Source organism: Lissotriton vulgaris, chromosome 10 (assembly GCF_964263255.1).
Source record: "Lissotriton vulgaris chromosome 10, aLisVul1.2, whole genome shotgun sequence".
NCBI lineage: Eukaryota > Metazoa > Chordata > Amphibia > Caudata > Salamandridae > Lissotriton > Lissotriton vulgaris.
The window spans coordinates 901,870,884-901,888,878 of NC_141698.1; the positions used below are offsets into that span (position 1 = coordinate 901,870,884).

At 44.3% G+C, this 17,995-nt stretch overlaps 1 protein-coding gene across 1 annotated transcript in view; it reads right to left on the reverse strand.

Annotated features, from left to right (window-relative positions):
- The window catches only part of LOC147688983 (calcitonin gene-related peptide type 1 receptor-like), a 2,326,554-nt gene that overhangs the window by 1,283,016 nt on the left and 1,025,543 nt on the right, over positions 1–17,995 (reverse strand). The window contains exon 5 of the mRNA XM_086941876.1: positions 7,401–7,554. Coding sequence (XP_086798002.1) covers positions 7,401–7,554 — 154 coding nt within the window. The remainder of the gene's footprint in view (positions 1–7,400; positions 7,555–17,995) is intronic.

Consider the following 17,995-nt stretch of genomic DNA (forward strand, 5'->3'; position numbering starts at 1 on the left):
ACCGATGGTCGGCGCAAATATGGCCGACGTGGTGGCACTCCTGTGGCCTAACAGGTAACATTGGTTTCTTGGAGCTATTTCCCATTTGGGTGGCTCTGTTGGCATGGCCAGACGACTGTAGGGACCGCTCAGTAGTGTTTTGGTCGGACAATATGACTGTGGTTGAGTGCATTAATCAGCAGGCAGCCCGCTGCAAGTGGATCTTGAGACTGTTGAAAGAAATTGTGTTACGTTGCATGAGATTGAATGTACAGTTCAGGGCAAAACATGTGCCGGGTGTACTGAATAATGCAGCTGATGCACTCTATCGTTCACACATGCAGGCTTTCAGGGGCTATCTACCCACAGCGGACCTAGTAGCGGCACCGTTCCCCGAAGCACTATGGCTGATTGGTGCCCCGGATTACAAGACCTCGTGGCAGCCAGCTTAGCGCCCAGGACAAGGAAGGCTTATGAGGGAGCGTTTCGTTCTTACTGTGCCTTTTTAGGCCCGGCAGGGAGACATAGCTGGGGGCAGGAGGACTCCTTCCTGGGGTTCTTAGTAGCGCTGCATAGAGAAGGCCGATCAGCCGCGACTGCCAACAGACATAGGGTGGCCATATCATTCATGGCACAGCTCCATGGCATAAGGGACCCAACGGGTTCCTTTTTAGTCAGGAAGGCGCTCCGCGGCTGGCAACGCCTGGAGGGTCGCAGACAGGATACGAGGCGCCCGATTGGTTTAGAGAGATTGTCTCGGCTTTTAGCAAAGCAGTTCTGTTCTGGGCAGCTTTCGCCTTGGCATTTCATGGGGCCATGCGGGTAAGCGAACTCGTGGCGAGGAACAAGAAAGATATGGAGGGAGGCTTATGTAGGGATCACGTCCAAATACGGGGTGATTCGATGCTGATCTCGATAGCCAGGTCCAAGACAGACCAGGAAATAATGGGGGATAGTGTGGCTGTGCAGCACGCTCGAGGGTGCCCCACTTGTCCGATAAAGTGTTTAGAGGAATACTTGGCACAGAGGCCGGCGCATGGGGAGGGAGCCTGCTTAGGCACAAGGATGGCACCCCTCTGACGAGATTTCAGTTTCAGAGGGTGCTAGAACTTACGATCGCTGCGGCGGGCATGGACCCGTGCGATTTTGGGACCCAATCATTCAGAATAGGGGCCGCTACTGAGGCTACGGCCCAGGGTCTGGGTGCGGAAGAAGTGAAACAGCTAGGCCGTTGGTCCTCGAACTGCTTCAAGAGGTATGTGCGATTGCACATGTTGTAAAAGACTGATGAAATGCACTCACGCTTGTTGTCTTTTGTTTGGATTACAGTTTCGCAAGCCTGTGACGCGGGACGGAATTTGGAGTCAACCCATCACCAGGAGACCAGCGGTCGAGGATCACCGACTGGAGAGCAAATGGTATGGGTCGTGGGCCACTCATACGTGAGGCGCGCCGGATACGTATTCATGGCAGGTGACGCGACTCACGCATCTGGGGAATACGGGTTTAGAGTGTCCTTCCATGGGAAGGTAGGCCTCTGTTTTGACCAATTTCAATCATTTGTGGAGGGTCTCTTAGGGCGGCAGAGGTCACCGCCATCTATAGTCATAGTACACTTGGGGGGCAATGACTTGGTAAGACTGGGAAGACGAGTGTTAGTGGAACACATTTGTCTGCAGTCAGCTGGTTGGCTAAGAGGCTCCCAGGTTGCACAATCGCCTGGTCCCACATGATCCCCAGGAAAGTCTGGTGGGGGGGTTTCTCTGTGTCAGCTTTGAACCACTCGGTAAAGAGGGTCAACAATAAAATTGGGAAACTGTTTCGCTCCGCGCATCTGCATAGCATTCCCCATGGGTGTATTCAGGGTGATCACTTTTATTTGAATGATGGGGTTCACCTGTCCAGGGCGGGGAATGATTTACTCATAGGAGACTTCATAGCATGGTTAAAGGGTTTGAGGAGGCATGACCTTTAGGAGGTGTGAGGGGCCGGATAGTCTGTCAACTATCCGGCCTGTGGCGGTAAGGTCATGATCGGTGAGCAGTAATTTCAATGTCCCTAGGGGGGGCGCCACCCAGAATGGATGGGAGCGCCCAGGGGGAGGCGGCCATTGGCCCCTCCCATGGGTAGGCGGCACCCACAACGGATGGGTCGCCTAGGGGGAGACGGCCATAGGCCCCTCCCAGGGGGGAGACGGCTAGATGCCCCTCCTACGAATTTCCCGGGGGCCGGATATCCGCTCTGCCGGAAGAGAGTGTGGGGAAGGGGGGGGGGGGAGTCCACGCTGTCCATCTTACAGATACCTCACACGGGGACTCGGACGACCTTTAAGATGGCGTCGAGTGAAAGGGGGCCCCCATGACAAGGGAAGTTACAGTTGGCAACGAGGGTAAAGTCCTCTGCGCATGCGCCACTCACACCGGGAGTGTGGTAGTAGGGATCTGACACCGGTTAAGACCTTGCCGTTGGCCCTTAATGCTAGGCTGTACAATTTTAATTTAGAATGTATGCATTTTCAGGATGCTACACTAGGCTAGGAAACCTTTGTATTAGAGATCTGTTAAGGTTAGCCAAAGAACATGTCTTCATCAAAATGTAATGAAAGTAAAATTGTACATAATTCAAGAAACATTTTAATTTAATGTTTTAAATTTTGTTTCATATTTTAATAAATATGGCCGGGGGGGTATCTCCCCCCCGCCTTCCAAAAGCTCAAACGTGTGTCTGTCTCCTCCCCTTGGGGAATTGGTGTTGGGAGGGGGTGGTGGGCATCCCGGCCATATGGAAAGGGAAGACCACTAGGTCCCCCCGAACGTATGGATGGGTGCCCCGATCCCCCCGGGAGACCATTTTTGGCGGGGGCGTGGTTCGGCTGGTATGCCCAAAGCGGCATAGCCGATGCACGCCCTTCCCGCCCAGAAGGGGTTGTCCTAGACACCCGCCCAGAAGACCGCGCCCAGTGGGCGTACCTGAGGAGGGTCCCCGCCCTCCCGCAGACGGATAAATAGAGCGGGAATCCAAAGAAGCGTCCTTTTGTTCCAGTGCTCTGAAGGCTGCACCACTCGTTGCTCGTGAGCCCTCGACGGAACAAGCGGCAATTTTGACCCACCCACCAGCCCCTCTTGCAATGTTTGTTTGAATAAAGTAATTCTTGATGATATCCGATTGTATTAAAGAGATGCAGTCATGTTTTTTCAGCATTTATGTATGCCTTGGATTGAATAAATGTGTATAAGCCTTTTTTCCTTTGTAGAAAAATAAAGGAGTGTATCACGTTATAAAATTGTCTTGTACTTTAGGACTTTTTCCCTTTGTAGAAATGAAAAGTTGAGGAATCATCAAACTGTTTCAGATTAGGCGAATTTTTCGTCCCTTAGTAGGTAAAACGACTGTCGTATTTATTTTTTGGTCGGGCGGTAAGGTCATGATCGGTGAGCAGTAATTTCAAGGTCCCTAGGGGGGGCGCCACCCAGAATGGATCGGAGCGCCCGGGGGGAGGCGGCCATTGGCCCCTCCCACGGGTAGGCGGCACCCACTACGGATGGGTCGCCTAGGGGGAGACGGCCATAGGCCCCTCCCAGGGGGGAGACGGCTAGATGCCCCTCCTACGAATTTCCCGGGGGCCGGATATCCGCTCTGGCGGAAGAGAGTGTGGGGAAGGGGGGGAGTCCACGCTGTCCTTCTTACAGATACCTCACACGGGGACTCGGACGACCTTTAAGATGGCGTCGAGTGAAAGGGGGCCCCCACGACAAGGGAAGTTACAGTTGGCAACAAGGGTAAAGTCCTCTGCGCATGCGCCACTCACACCGTGAGGGCGGGAGTTTGGTAGTAGGGATCTGACACCGGTTAAGACCTTGCCGTTGGCCCTTAATGCTAGGATGTACAATTTTAATTTAGAATGTATGCATTTTCAGGATGCTAGACTCGGCTAGGAAACCTTTGTATTAGAGATCTGTTAAGGTTAGCCAAAGAACATGTCTTCATCAAAATGTAATGAAAGTAAAATTGTACATAATTCATGAAACGTTTTAATTTAATGTTTTAAATTTTGTTTCATATTTTACTAAATACGGCCGGGGGGGTAACTCCCCCCGCCTTCCAAAAGCTCAAACCTGTGTCTGTCTCCTCCCCTTGGGGAATTGGTGTTGGGAGGGGGTGGCGGGTATCCCGGCCATATTAGTTTTTGTTGTGATTGGGTACCTTAGGATCAAACAATCGGACATGTGGTACCTCTCGATGTGTGTTAGTACAAATTTCAAATGTAGTGCTGAACAATTTTTAGTTGACCTTGTCAAAGGGTATTATTTCTATCTTTGCTAGCCACATTCCTAAAATGTTATCTTTATTGCAAATCTCCAGCACACTTGGCACTTTCTGTACGTCTATGGGAGTGGTATCCACCAGGACCAAATTGCTCCAATGGGCCAACAAACTGACCAGAAATCCACCTAATTTAGGAGCGGCACAGTGAGGAGTATGTAAGTGAACTTAGAAATATACAGGTTGACTAAAGTTAGAGCTAAAGTGTCATCTTGTCTGAGGCTGTTTTCTGATGGGAACCTTGCTTGAAAATGTGGTCTAGTAGATTAACTGTGTTCTTATCTATGTGTGAGTCTGAAGTCCTTGCACCAATGCAACTGATGGTGTAATCTACAAGTTTATTCCACAGTCTCATGTGGGCAATTAAGTCAAATCCTCTACTATAATTTACATATAAAAAGTTTGATGTTAGCACTCTTGTTTGTTATCGCTTTCAATGCTGACCTAGTGCTGTGACATTATTGTTTGTTTAGCGACCATTTGTAAAGTTTATTTTGATGTTATGAATCCTGTCATTAGACTCTAACAAATCCGTTAATTGGGCAAAACATTATTTAGCTAATACATAGCCATATTAGCTTCATGAATCTAAAAGTGACCATACTCCTCTGGGTTTTTCTAATGAGTATTTTTCCTTGAAAGAGTCGTATATAATTCATCTATGCAGTCAAGAACTGGATACCCTTAACGGCTGCATTGATTATCCCCAAAAATCAGAATGGAGTCAGTTAGAAGCTGGATCTCTGATTTGCGTTATTCCTTTAAAAAAGTTACTATAGTTCACAGCAACTCTGCTGATTTCCCTGGCTTCCATTTTGCCAATAAAATGCACTTTACTAAAGTTTCTGCAATTGTAAAGCTCTGTGATGTGTGTAATATGACCTTGTTGCATTAGTGTGATATCCGGAGAAATACAGGTTCTACCATCTGACTTTACTATTAGTGTCCACTTGCTGGAGTCCTTGCTTTGCACATTTTTCATTAAATGTGTCCTTTTTAATTCCCCATGAGGTATTTCTTTGATTATAGAAGCTTGCTGATTTTATCAATCCATCTGTCCTTGCAATCAAATCAGCTGGTACAAATTATTATTATTATTATTAATATTATTACATTTATTGAGCGCACAGCTACCCAGAGATTTCCCGGCGCTTGCCTTGGGAACCCGTCCTGGCTTTTCCCTGTGAGATAGCCCTTACAGGGAATCCCCAAGGTGAAAGCCAGGCATCCCGCCGCAGGGGGGCCGTTGTGGAGATTAAGCAAGCTTAATGCCCAGAGTTGCAGAGTGAGAACCCATGATTAGAGCAGGCACCGAAGCGAGAATTATCGAGTCCGTGGACATTTGAGCTCAAGACCCTGCCGCGTCGGGAATTGAACCCTGGTCCCGGGTCTGACCTCAGCTTCCGGGTCTGCCTGCTCTACACCGTGAGCCACACTTCTCCAAATAGTTAATCCTTCAAGAGATCATGAGTAGTGTAAAATATTATGTTAAGGATATCATTTCAAAAATTCAGTTTTTATACACATCTCCAACAATAAAGAATTAGATTTTGGTAAATAATAAGATCAGGGATCCAACGTTGCTTTCGCAATTTTAATTAGTAATGCTTTTTTGGCCTCCATCTGACTTATATTCACAAAATGTATAGAAGATTTGGAAGACATTGAGATGATTGTCCTGGTTGAGGATCTCATACACTCCTGTTAATAAATGCATTAGGGTAACACCACGTTTCCATATCCTTTGCTGAAAAAGTCGATACCTGGAGTTCTTTTCTTCATATGTGCCAGAGGAAATGAAATAACTTTGGGATTTAGGTGTATGTCCCACTAAAAGGGAAAAGGAAAACCCTAATCCCTAATATGATCACAACATATTTATTTCCTAGTAGTAGAAAAGAGAGTTCATTTTGAGCTATAAGTTTGAGTGTTTTCTTTTTTCATGTATTTGCCCTCTTTCATTGAGCTGTGATGTGTGTGTGTCATTCTCCATCTCATCAACCCTGCAATCTCTGTGGGATGGACAGCTATGAGTACGAACACGTTCTTCCACTTAGGGATCCCTAGTTGCATGCTCAACCATTACAGCCTCGCGAATGGAACACTTTGGATATTGTGTGACTCGTTATTTGAGTAAGAGCGTTTCCTTGAATTTCCCTCTGCATACTTTCTACAAACACCTGCACGTTGCTTCCAAATGCCACAGCTGTGCAAGTTGAGGGTGATACAAGATGAGGAAATGAGCGAAATAAAACATACGCTTTTTAAAATGGAAAATGATCCTGATGAAATGATACATAGAGATGAAAGACTACAACATTGGGAAAAAAATATTAAGGACAAAAATATCGACAGCTAAGTGTAAATAAATATTCTATTCCAAATTCTACATACATGTACACGTATATGTACCTGGATGATATATACTTTCATGGTACATGGATGTTGAGCAGTGAATCATGAATCTGTACTCCCCTTAGTACTCTTAGCTTTCAATGTTTTGTCCCTCTATATATTATCCACGATATTACTGCACACCTGTACACAATGCAGGGCACAAGCCCATTCCAACCGGCTGTCATTACGATATGTGATCCAGATGCAGAAGACTAGACCTGTCAATCTGTTGCATCTCTTTTTTCAACCACTTTACAAAACAGCTGGAAGCCCATCTGAACTTCATAAAGGTTTGTATGCTGGACAACATCGCAGCTGCTGTCTCTAAATCATTTGCACCAGACTTCTAACCCCTGCCTATTGAAGTCTGATGCTGATGATTTGACTCATGCTGTCATAAGTGCCTCAATTACGAACAGCTGCACAACCAATATTTTGATGTTAAATGGTAGCACTTTCGCATTTGGTCCATGAAATGTTTCTCATGATTTAATTGTGTTTTTGCTGCCATAAAATGAAATTTCATTTTTAAGGATTGTCGCCTGAGCACTATTTGATGAAATCAAGACTAATCCATTTTGTTTTGTATGACTTCTGTAAATAGCAAATAGTATTTATAGAGACAGAGGCTAAATGTCCCTGACAACAAAGAAACACTCTTGAGGCTAACCAAGGGATGCAAAGAAAATAAGTATTCTTACCAGGTCTGCCGTAAGGGGCCTCCCTGTTCATTTTTTCATAACACTTGAATTGTGAGTCGATGATCTTCTGCCTTTGTAATGGGGTTTCAGTGACAATGGGCACCAGCGTAGGGTCAGCGTAGGTTACAGTAGAAGCAAGACTTGAAACCACTCCCTGCATAAAAACAACACCAAACACATTATGAAACTAAGTGAAAGCAGAGGGCACAACCAAAAACATAAACTATTGGAATTACAGTCACGCTTACATTTATGACACTGCATGCCTTCCTGTTCCTTCATTGTGATGTCTAAAACTAGTGAAGAAACAGTATATTTTTGGGATCCTGGTATGTATGGCTATATCTCAAAAGGCCTTTGACTGGGTTGAATGGTGTTTCCCCCGGTCTGTCATGCATAAACGTTATCAATTCTACTTTTATATACTGTTTAAAGGCTTTATATACTGATTAAATGCAATGCCCAATGCCTGGAAAAATTGTGATTGAATAATTGGTGATACAGAGCTTAATTATTGTTAGTGGTGTGTACTATTGATTAAGTTGGGTTCACCTATGCAAGCTACACCAGGCCTACAATCTGCTCATGCTCTGACCATGTACTTAGCAACTGGTTAGAGTACTGATTAGATGTATGCTTTTGATGACATTGGTAATTCTGAGCAGATTTTGGCACTTGTGTTTCTGTTTCCTGTTTTCTTCTTTTATGGCGGCAGATCTTTCTCCTACCTCGCCGCCAAGACCTGGAACACTCTCCCCACCATCCTAGGACAGACCCAGGACCTGCTGGCCTTCAGAAGACTCCTCAAGACCTGGCTCTTCTATCAGTATCGCCCCCCCCCCCTCCCCCAGCGCATTGAGACCCTCTCGGGTATGTAGGGCGCTTTACAAATACAGTGATTGATTGATTGAAGAGCATGGAGGGTGTTTCCAAGCATGGAGTTTCATACTGACATTGTCTCCTGTAGTGCATTGCTTAGCATGTCCCTTGTTTGATTTGTGGGACATATGGTGAATGAACATTCCTTTGAAATGAGTATCATTGAGGTGGGTAACCATAACCATCTGTTATTACAGTAGCAAAAGGCCTCCGGGTCCATGTACACTTGACAAGTAAACATGTGATGTGGACGTAGTTACGTTTCTAAAGTTGTCAGGTGGGTAAGCAGCAGAGGTTTCAAGTAGTGTACAGGTCACAAAAACGGGTGTAATTTTGCTACATTTGTTCCCCTAGAAATGGTGGCTGTGAATAATGTCTGCTTTTAGCCCGCCTAGCACCAATGACCACTCTGTAGCTTGTGTTATTAGTGAGAAACAACGAGGCCCAGCAAGAGGCAGGCAGCTTCCAGCTTACACGCAGTATGGAGACTCCTTTGTTGCAACTGCTAAATAAAAGTGCTCCCTCGTCCCTTGAGTGAGGTCATGGACAGGGATGAGAAAAGTAGACTCAACTGTAAAATTACTACAAACTTTTAACACATTGTTTCTACTGAGTAAGCAGATTATTTGTTTGTTTCAGACGCAGTCTAATATCAGAACACCATTGAAATAAAAATGAGAGTCATGGGCTTTAATGGGAGATAACAGCCCCCTAATCATTATAATACAATATTAGATTTATTAATCACCCCAGAAAAACTGGAATGCTGTTTTCGGGATTACTCCAGAGATTTGATTTCATTCAGTGTAGATTATTTGAGGCTGAGTGATTTGGCTCTCATATTTGCAGAACATTTACAACTTAATGTGTTGGAAGTGTATTTTCACAGTAAAGTCTTTCTGTATTGGCATTCAAGAGTCTCTCATCTTTATAATCATAACGCTAGGGAAATGTGAAAAGATATGAAACAATGTGTTATTTTTGTAGCGATTTCATCCAAATGGTGTTAGAAACTGGGTTGTTGGTTGATTGGGGTGTGAGCCCTAGTCAAGCAGCAACCACAATCCTTGTCAGAGGGAGGCACAAGCCAACCCTAATTTCACATGTGCTCAACTGGGCACAGAGCAGTCCTTAGAGGCAATATGTAAAGTATTTGTGCAACGCTTCCAATAGTAATAAAGTGTAACACCACATAAAAAGGATCCCACACCAAGGTAGAAAATACAAAACGACAAAAAGCTAATCAGTAGAACCAGAGATATGCAATTTTAAAGGTTTCAATGAAAATAGTGCCTGAAAGCACAAATCGCCAACTGCAAATATCTGGTCCTATAAACCTGGGACAAATCATACTTAGGCCCACTGAACAAAGTACATTCATACCGGTTTGCGAAGGATTGTGAGGCTCCATGTCAATATGCGGTAAGTCTGTGTTGTGAGTCCTAAATTTTCATTAATGAGGGCTTTTGATGCCCTGTGGCGTTGAGTATTTGTTGCGCTGTTGGGGACTGTTTTAGCATCAAGGAGCTGTGAGTCTATGGTGCAGATTCCAGTGTCATTGTTTAGGCTGCCATCATCGAAGTTGCGTTGGGCAGCAGCGGTTCTGATGAGGTTGTGATGCAATGCAGGTCTTTGCAATGGGGTGATCCACACGGTTGCAGCAATGATTCGGTTATGTTTGGGGTTGAGCCAAGCAGCAGCCGAGATGTGTCTCTTCTGCTGGATCCATGGAGGTTGGCAAAGCTCCTTAGGCCCACTTCCAAGGATGCAGGAGTGGGGTGGCACTGCTCAGCAGGGTAGAATCACAGGTGGCAGCGTCTACCTGCTGGGCTGAGGTGGTTGGAGCCTTCTGCCCCTGAGGACTAAGTCATGAAGGTTCAAAAGATGCCTGTATAGTCCTTCTTGCACAAGCATGAGGGTAGAAATCAGCAGGTCAGCACAGCAGGACAGCAGTTATTTCAGAGCACCAGGCTAGCAGTGTGAAAGTCCTTCTTCCTGGCAGAAATCCATAGGTTCAGAAGTGTAACTGAAGAGTTGGTGTCTGAGGTCCAATATCTTTACCCAGCTGTACATTTGAAGTGGGGAGAAGCTTCTATAGGTTTCCTTTGGAAGTCCCCAGGCATCCTGTCGGCCATGGCCTGGCTCCAGACTAGCTACAGAGGGTATGCAGCCCTTTGTGTGGAGGCAGGACACAACATATTGGCGTGTAAGTAGGGCTGTGGCCAGCTACACCCTCCCATCTTTCTAGGGATGTACCATCCAGGCACACTGAAGCTCTCTATTGTGAGTGGTTGTGGGGTAATACACAATGCTCAACCAACAGTTACACTCAGGAATGGGACCCAGGGACTAAGGGCCAGATTATGAGTTTGGCAGTCCATCAGACAGCCGAACCTGTGGTGGAGTGCGGTGGAAGTTGGGGACCGCCCACCAGTGGTCTGACCGTCGTATTACAACTACAGCGGCTAGACCACCATGGCAGCGCTGCATCTGTCAGAAAACCACATTCCCTGGTGGTGGCAGAGTAGTGTGATGTTGCAATATGCTTGGCAGGGTCGCTGCATCTGCGCCAAGCATATTATTAGTTTCCTCACTGCCAGCAGTCTCATGGCGATGTTCCTGCCCTGAAATTGCTGGCAGTGAGGTAACTGGCCCCCTAGTGCCTCATTCCATTGGATGCATGCAGAAGGGGATATAGTGTGCCCCCTGTCTGCATGCACACCCAGTTCATGCACGCATGGACATCACAGTCCATGCATTGCAGGAACTTGATTTGGCATTCCCATTGCGTCCGCACAGCTGAAGGATACATTTGTTTGGAACATCTATGCTTTTCTCTGTGAATCACACATCCACGCTATTAGCACCATTTTTTATCTAACACACCCACTTGGCCCTTAAAGATGACAGAAATGCTAGGAATTGTAAACTCTGATGAAATGGCATCTGCAATCCTGGCAGCACCATCCCTACTACCAGACACTAACATTACCCAGTGCCTGAACCAGTACCCAAACTGGGATGAATTGAAGGAATGAAAAAGAAACCAAATGAAGATCCTCCTCTATGGAGCCATAATGACTGAATATTTAAGGGGTAATTCTGCCCCAATAATGGTACTGGTGAACAACGAGCCACGTATCTTCTTGGAAGACCCTATATTAAAAAAAGAATGGTCATTAATTTCATGGAGATGCACGGGAGATTGGTTGATTTTAATTATAAATACAGCAAAATTCCTCTCTGAAACATTGCTTATCAAGATGAAGACCAGCAAAGATCTTTTGAACACCCAGATAAAAATATTGTTTTTTAAGAAGAAACTAGAAGAGGTAAATAAAGAGATGAGTGAACAAAAAGATTTCCAGATGCAGACTAAAATCAACACGTTACAATAAGACCTTAAAAAATTCTCGCACATTCAAGACAATTATAAGAGACAAAAAGACTCTGAATCATAATACAAAAGCGACTCAGGGTCCTCCAATTCTGACCTTGAAGTGACAACTCATCTAACAGCTGGAGAGGGAGACTAAGATGCCTGAGAGGCAGAGAGCATAACCCTTTTAAACCCCCACCGCAAATGGTTGGGTGCCCTTGACCATATGGCTCAAACAATATCAAGGATACCCTCACTTCCAGAACCCACCGTTCTTCCACCCAAACCAGAAGTATTTTTTAGGATGGGGCAGATGAAACAACAAACATGTTCAATGGGGTGACGCCATGGGAGAGAGGGTGGACATGAGGAGCCAGAGAAAGGATCAACCAGCAGGCACAAGTTTCCTGTAGATCTGGTCATTAATCTAACTAACAATATCTTCACTCTGGATGAAATATCGGTTCTTAACAAAGGCTTAGGTTTCGTTCCAACCACACAAATTGATAAATTCAAAACACGATGTGAGCTATGTAAATTCCTAAGAAAAATGTGAACAACAATCTTTTTTGAGTGAAAGCACCCATTGGAAAATGACCACGGGCACAATAATTTATGGAAGAAATCCTCCTTCAACCCCCCCAGCTCAATGATACCCCCGGAGGTGCTGGCTTACGAAGTAGTAGTTACTAAGGAAATTGAACAACTACAACTTAGTAGATATATCTTTAACAATATCAGCAAAAAGAACGAGAAGCCCTGAGGTAGCTTAGCAATAAGACTAACATTGTGATTAAACCAGCGGATAAGGGCGGAGCAACTGTCATTCAAGATCTAGACAGCTACAGGGAATCTTGCCTTATCCTACTTTCAAATGAAAGACTTCACAAAAAACTACAAAGAGACCACACCGCACATCTGCAAAAAAGGATTTTTGAAATTACTAATAGTGTGCTGGAGAGGGACCCCAGGACTCCCCTGTTTTATACCATCCCTAAGATCCACAAGAGTAGAGTGCCCCCACCAGGAAGACCTACTGTCTCCGGGATAGGTTCAGTACTAGAACCCCTATCCCAGTACACTGACTGGTTCTTACGACCACTAGTCACACAGATAAGGTTGTATGTTAAGGACACAAAATACCTCTTTAACTTTCTCTCTGAGTTGGAATATGACTCTACACAATAAATGATGATGTGTCTGTATGTAGAAGCATTATATAGGAGCATCCCGCCGGAGGAGAGCCTATTTGTCATTGAGAACATACTACGCACACAGGAGTGGCCTTGGCAAGCACCTGTGGAATGCATCATGACACTTATGCATATGCTTTTGACCGAGAATTTCTTCAGGTTCGAGGATCAGCTCAATTTGCAAAAGCAAAGGTCTTCTATGGGCAGCACTTTTGCCCCAGCATTGCGTGTTCTACATGAGCCATCTAAGAGAGGAACATAAATGGACCCACATTCCCACAAAATTCGGAGGTGGCTTAGATAAATTGATCACATCCTGAATATATGGCATGGTGATCAAGAAAGCACTGGAAACTTTGGAATATGGATAAACCAACATAACACTTTTCTTTGTTTCACCATGTCTACCCAGTGGTCAAAAATATTTTCCTGGATGTGAACATCATTGCTAGAGGTGGTAGACTGGAGAGTACATGAAACCAACAGACAAAATAGTCTGTTAAACTTCAATAGTGCCCATCCACGTGCTTTTAAAGAGAATCTGCCGGTGGGACAATTTTTAAGGATCTGGAGAAACTGTACAGACGTGGACACATATAAAGAAATCTTGCCTAGAAGAATAACAGAACGGGCACAAAAGAGATCGCATAACACTGCTCTACTGGAAAGTTCAACCAAAAAAGAAACTAATTCTTTGATATGTGTCACCACATTTAATTCATCTTCAAACGCAGTAATGAAGATCATTAACATAAAATGGAACATACTATCCTCAAACCAGTGTAAATTTGAAAAACCCATGTTTTCGTTCAAACGGAACAGGAGCCTGAGGAATTCCCAGATGCACACTGACAAACTGCAAGAAAATAGACAATTGACCTTGAGGAACCAACCCCAAGTGATGGGAAACTACCCCTGTGGCTCATGTATTGTATGTCAATTCACTACGCACACTGTTCAGATTGATCTGGGACTACCACGGATGTGGGAACAATGCAGTCATACTAACTGCAATTCTGAGAACATCATTTATATGATCACATGCCCTTGCAAAAACCAATACATTTGTATGAGCACCAGAAAAGTCAAATTACCTATTTGTGAACACAGGAGCACAATGTGTAGGGATATATCAGCTACCAAACTCACATCCCACAATATGGAAATGCGACAATCAGACAATGATCTTCAGTGGACTATTATTGGGAAAGTTCGGGCAGGTCCTGGACTGTCTAAGGGACTATTAGAGAAAGAACAGAGATGGGTATATTGCCTTAAGACCCACCAACTGGGCCTCAATGATTCCATTCCATTGGGTCAATTATTACATAGATGAGACAGACCCCACCATTCAGAAACCACAGACATGCTATACGAACCTCTATGGCAATACTTGGAATCCATATATGATACGCTGTACTCAGCAGCATGCCGACTGTCTCTCTGAATGCCATGAAATTCTTTCCAGTGAGGACTTTTTCAAAAGAATATGTAAAGTACAGGATAAAGTTGCTCTACATACAGATCAGGGAAATGGCATTATAACTTTGACTCACAATAACAGTGTGCCTTTGAGGTCAACGCACTATATGTGAGAATAACAAAATTGTCATTAGTTTAACCAACACATGAGCACTAGACTTTAGAACTACAACCTCCATGATGACGCAAGTTCTTCTGTAGTCCGATTTGGGCTCATGTTTATGGTTTGTTCAGATACTAGATAATATAAAATATAGTAAAAGCAATCCACTGATAGTTTCCAACACCATAGTTTTATACCAAAATAAGACTGAATTTACATATTTCAAAGGACATTCAGGATGATTATCAGACAGGAAGCATCCTTTTGAACTACAGATCCCATGATTTCATGGAATTGTCTGTAGTTCAACGTCTGATGCGCAAATCTGACGGCACATGCAATTGCGTGGGCGTGGTCTTTACCAATGGCAAGGCATGTAAATACTGTAACTTAATGGGACATAAAAGACACACGCAGCTCCCAAATACGGTTCTCAAAAAGCCAGGTGATGCAGGCCCTAATATGTATTTGAGCGGGGCTAGGAACCATTGACGACATGAGCACATTACGAAGTTACGAAGTGTGTGTGAACAAGCTTCTACTGTAAGCAGTGTTTCTCTGGTACTACAGAATAACAAAAATGATTTTAACCACTGGTCTTCTCTCTTCCATTTACCTACCCGGTTAAACTCATCAGTGTTGGGCTACAGGACTACCCTCACTCTGTATCCCTTTGAGACACACGTTGTCCTCCTGAGTGGGGTAAAAATGACTTAAGACTCTGTAAACCCCAGGCTGGTGTTTAACGGGGTCCAACTTTGGTGGCATTTCCCTATTCCGTGATTCAAACAACTCTAATTTTGTTTATTGGGTGTTTTTATAAAGCTTATGTTGAATAATTTCATGACAGCGGGGCAATAATTTATTAATTACCCTCTGCTAACCCCCAGGTTTTTTGCTGCCCTAATCAGGACAGGGAGAGGACCACAGAATTCCGGCCACCATGAGTTTGAGTTATGGAATTCTGCAAGCCAAATACCAGCATTTAGCAATGTAAGCTGTCAACTTAAAGGGCAAATACAGCAAAATATTGCTTAAGAGGTACTTTTGAGAAAGCAACAGTATTTAATTTGTATGTTCAGAAAGTCTATGCACACAAATCTTTATTGTATGAAAAGAAAACATGATTTCAACAAGATGTTATCATGACAGTAAAGTAAAGCAAAGGAACTGGAGAGAACAAGTAATAAATAACACTGTGACATATTGACAGGCTAAGGCATCCAGAGAGTAATCACTTCCAAAACATTTTCATCAGCAAATAAAATGTTATTATGTCACCAAAGGAAATACATCAAAGAACAAACACTGGCTTTCAGTTAGAGACTTCACATCAAAGTATGTGTGATTTAACAAAAAAAGTCTGGAATCCCATCACCAAAACCTAATTGGAACTCAGATGAGGTGATGTTTCTACTATCAAAATGCATTGGGCTTGATGGGCAGCACATCTAACCAAGTGGAAAGTAAGATTAAACAAAAACAAGCATTTGCAATGCAAATTGGTGTCGCATTTGTGAGAGTTAGAGGTATTGGTGCTGTAAATGAGAATGTGTTTTACTCTTGTGTTTTGGATTGCAGTGCATGTATGATGTGGAGTGGAACTATTTGGTTTGAAATTGTTGTGGAATTCTGTGTGGTGAATTTGTGTAGTGCAATTATGTGACATTGTGTCTTATGGAAATTTGTAGATAGTAATTATGTGGCATTGAGTGTATTGGAATTATGTGGAGTGGAATTGTGTGTCAGAGTGTAATTATGTGGAATGGCATTTTATGTGGTAGAGTTGTATGTTGCATTTAAGTATGTGGTATGCTGTTAAATTTTGTGGCATGTGTGGAATTCTGTGGTGTGGATTGGATGCATGTAGTGTGCCGTGTAATTGTGTTGTTTTGTTGAAATATGTGGTTTGTTGTCAAATTAAGTGGTGTCAAATGGAATTGTTTAGAGCTGAATTATTTGGTGTGGAAATGTGTGGAGCTGAGTGAAATTATGCTGATTGGAATTATGTGGCATGGTGTGGAGTAAATTTGTGTGGAATATGTAACGAAGAGTGAAAATGATTAAACATATTTACAATCAAAGGCGGCCTTTGATGGTGCTCAAATTTACAGACCCTCATGAAATGCAAAAATGTGTCTAAATATTAAAACAAAAAAAGCAGAGTCAACCCTTGGGCTTGAGAGTGTTTTCACATCCATTGTGCATTTCTAAGATCCGATTGTGCAAGTTTGTTATGGACTTTCTGTGCACACTATGGTTGGAAGGACTGTGGTTACTTCCTGAAGTTGCTACGATGATTACTAAGTACCTGATAAAAGAAGGATTCTGGGCACATGCTTTGGATGGTGAACTACGCAAATGAAAGAGTAGGTGCTCAGTCAATAAAAATGTTTAGAATTTTTTAAATGGTGAATTCTACAAAGTGAAATCATTTTATTGGCAACTAATAGATTGCTATTAAAAGCTTGCACTGTGCCAGTAAGGGTCTAAAGTCCATATTTGGAGTTGAGGATTGGTATTGAGAAGTAACTAATTTATCTGAAACACTCTGTCGAGAGGACATTTCTACTGGTTTTTATGAAATAACGTGATTCTTCGGAAAGTAAACTACTTTAGGATCAAATAATCAAGAATTTAGTTAGTATGCAATAAAATATAAATAAATTGTACTATTTACTATTTAGTCCACTTTTTTATGAAGTGCAACTCTATCTACAAGATGTATCAGTGCACATTATGGAAGTAAAAACCGGTAGGGTTCTCTATTTTTTTTAAAAAAAACATTGAGTTTGGAAAGGGGCGACCACTCGGTCCCCCCGAACGTATGGCTGAGTGCCTCGATCCCCCCGGGAAGCCATTTTTGGGCGGGAGGCGCGTCTCGGCTGGTATGCCCGAAGCGGCGTAGCCGGGGCGCGCTTTTTCCCGCCCTATAGTGGGCTGGCCTAGACACCGACGCAGCCAGCCACGCCCTCGGGGCGGGCAGGGGCGGGTTTTCGCCCGCCCTGAAGACGGATAAAAGAAGGCGCAAGACCAGAAGACGTCCTCTTGTTCTTGTGCTCCGAAGCTGCACCTCCTCGCTACACGTGAGCTCGGGACGGAACGAAGAGCCAATTTTGAGCGTTTTGATCTTTTTCTTTGTCTTCTAGATACTTCCTCGGAGAGATGCCCAAGAAAGGCGCAAAGAGAATGACGACCGACCAGATGGTGCGGGCCCTTTGCAAAGAAGTGTCCGACATAAAGAAACGGTTGGCGGAGCGAGATGGGGAGGAGGGTTCGGGCACTCCGCCGGCTGGGGGGAGACCTAAGAGGCCGAGAAAGGTTCCAGCCGGTGGGGCCGTCCCGGTTCCCTCTGCCCCGCTCGAGGCGCCGACCCCAGTACCGATGGAGGGGAATCCAATCCCCGTTGTCGTCACCCCGACATCCAAGGAAGACATGCCCCCCGAGCTGGCAGCACAGCTAGCAGCATGGTTGGGGGATAGTAGTGATGGCGCCACGGCTGCCGAGGCACAGGCGCTGATAAAAGGGCTTCGTGAGAAGAAAGAGGCAGCTAGAGTGG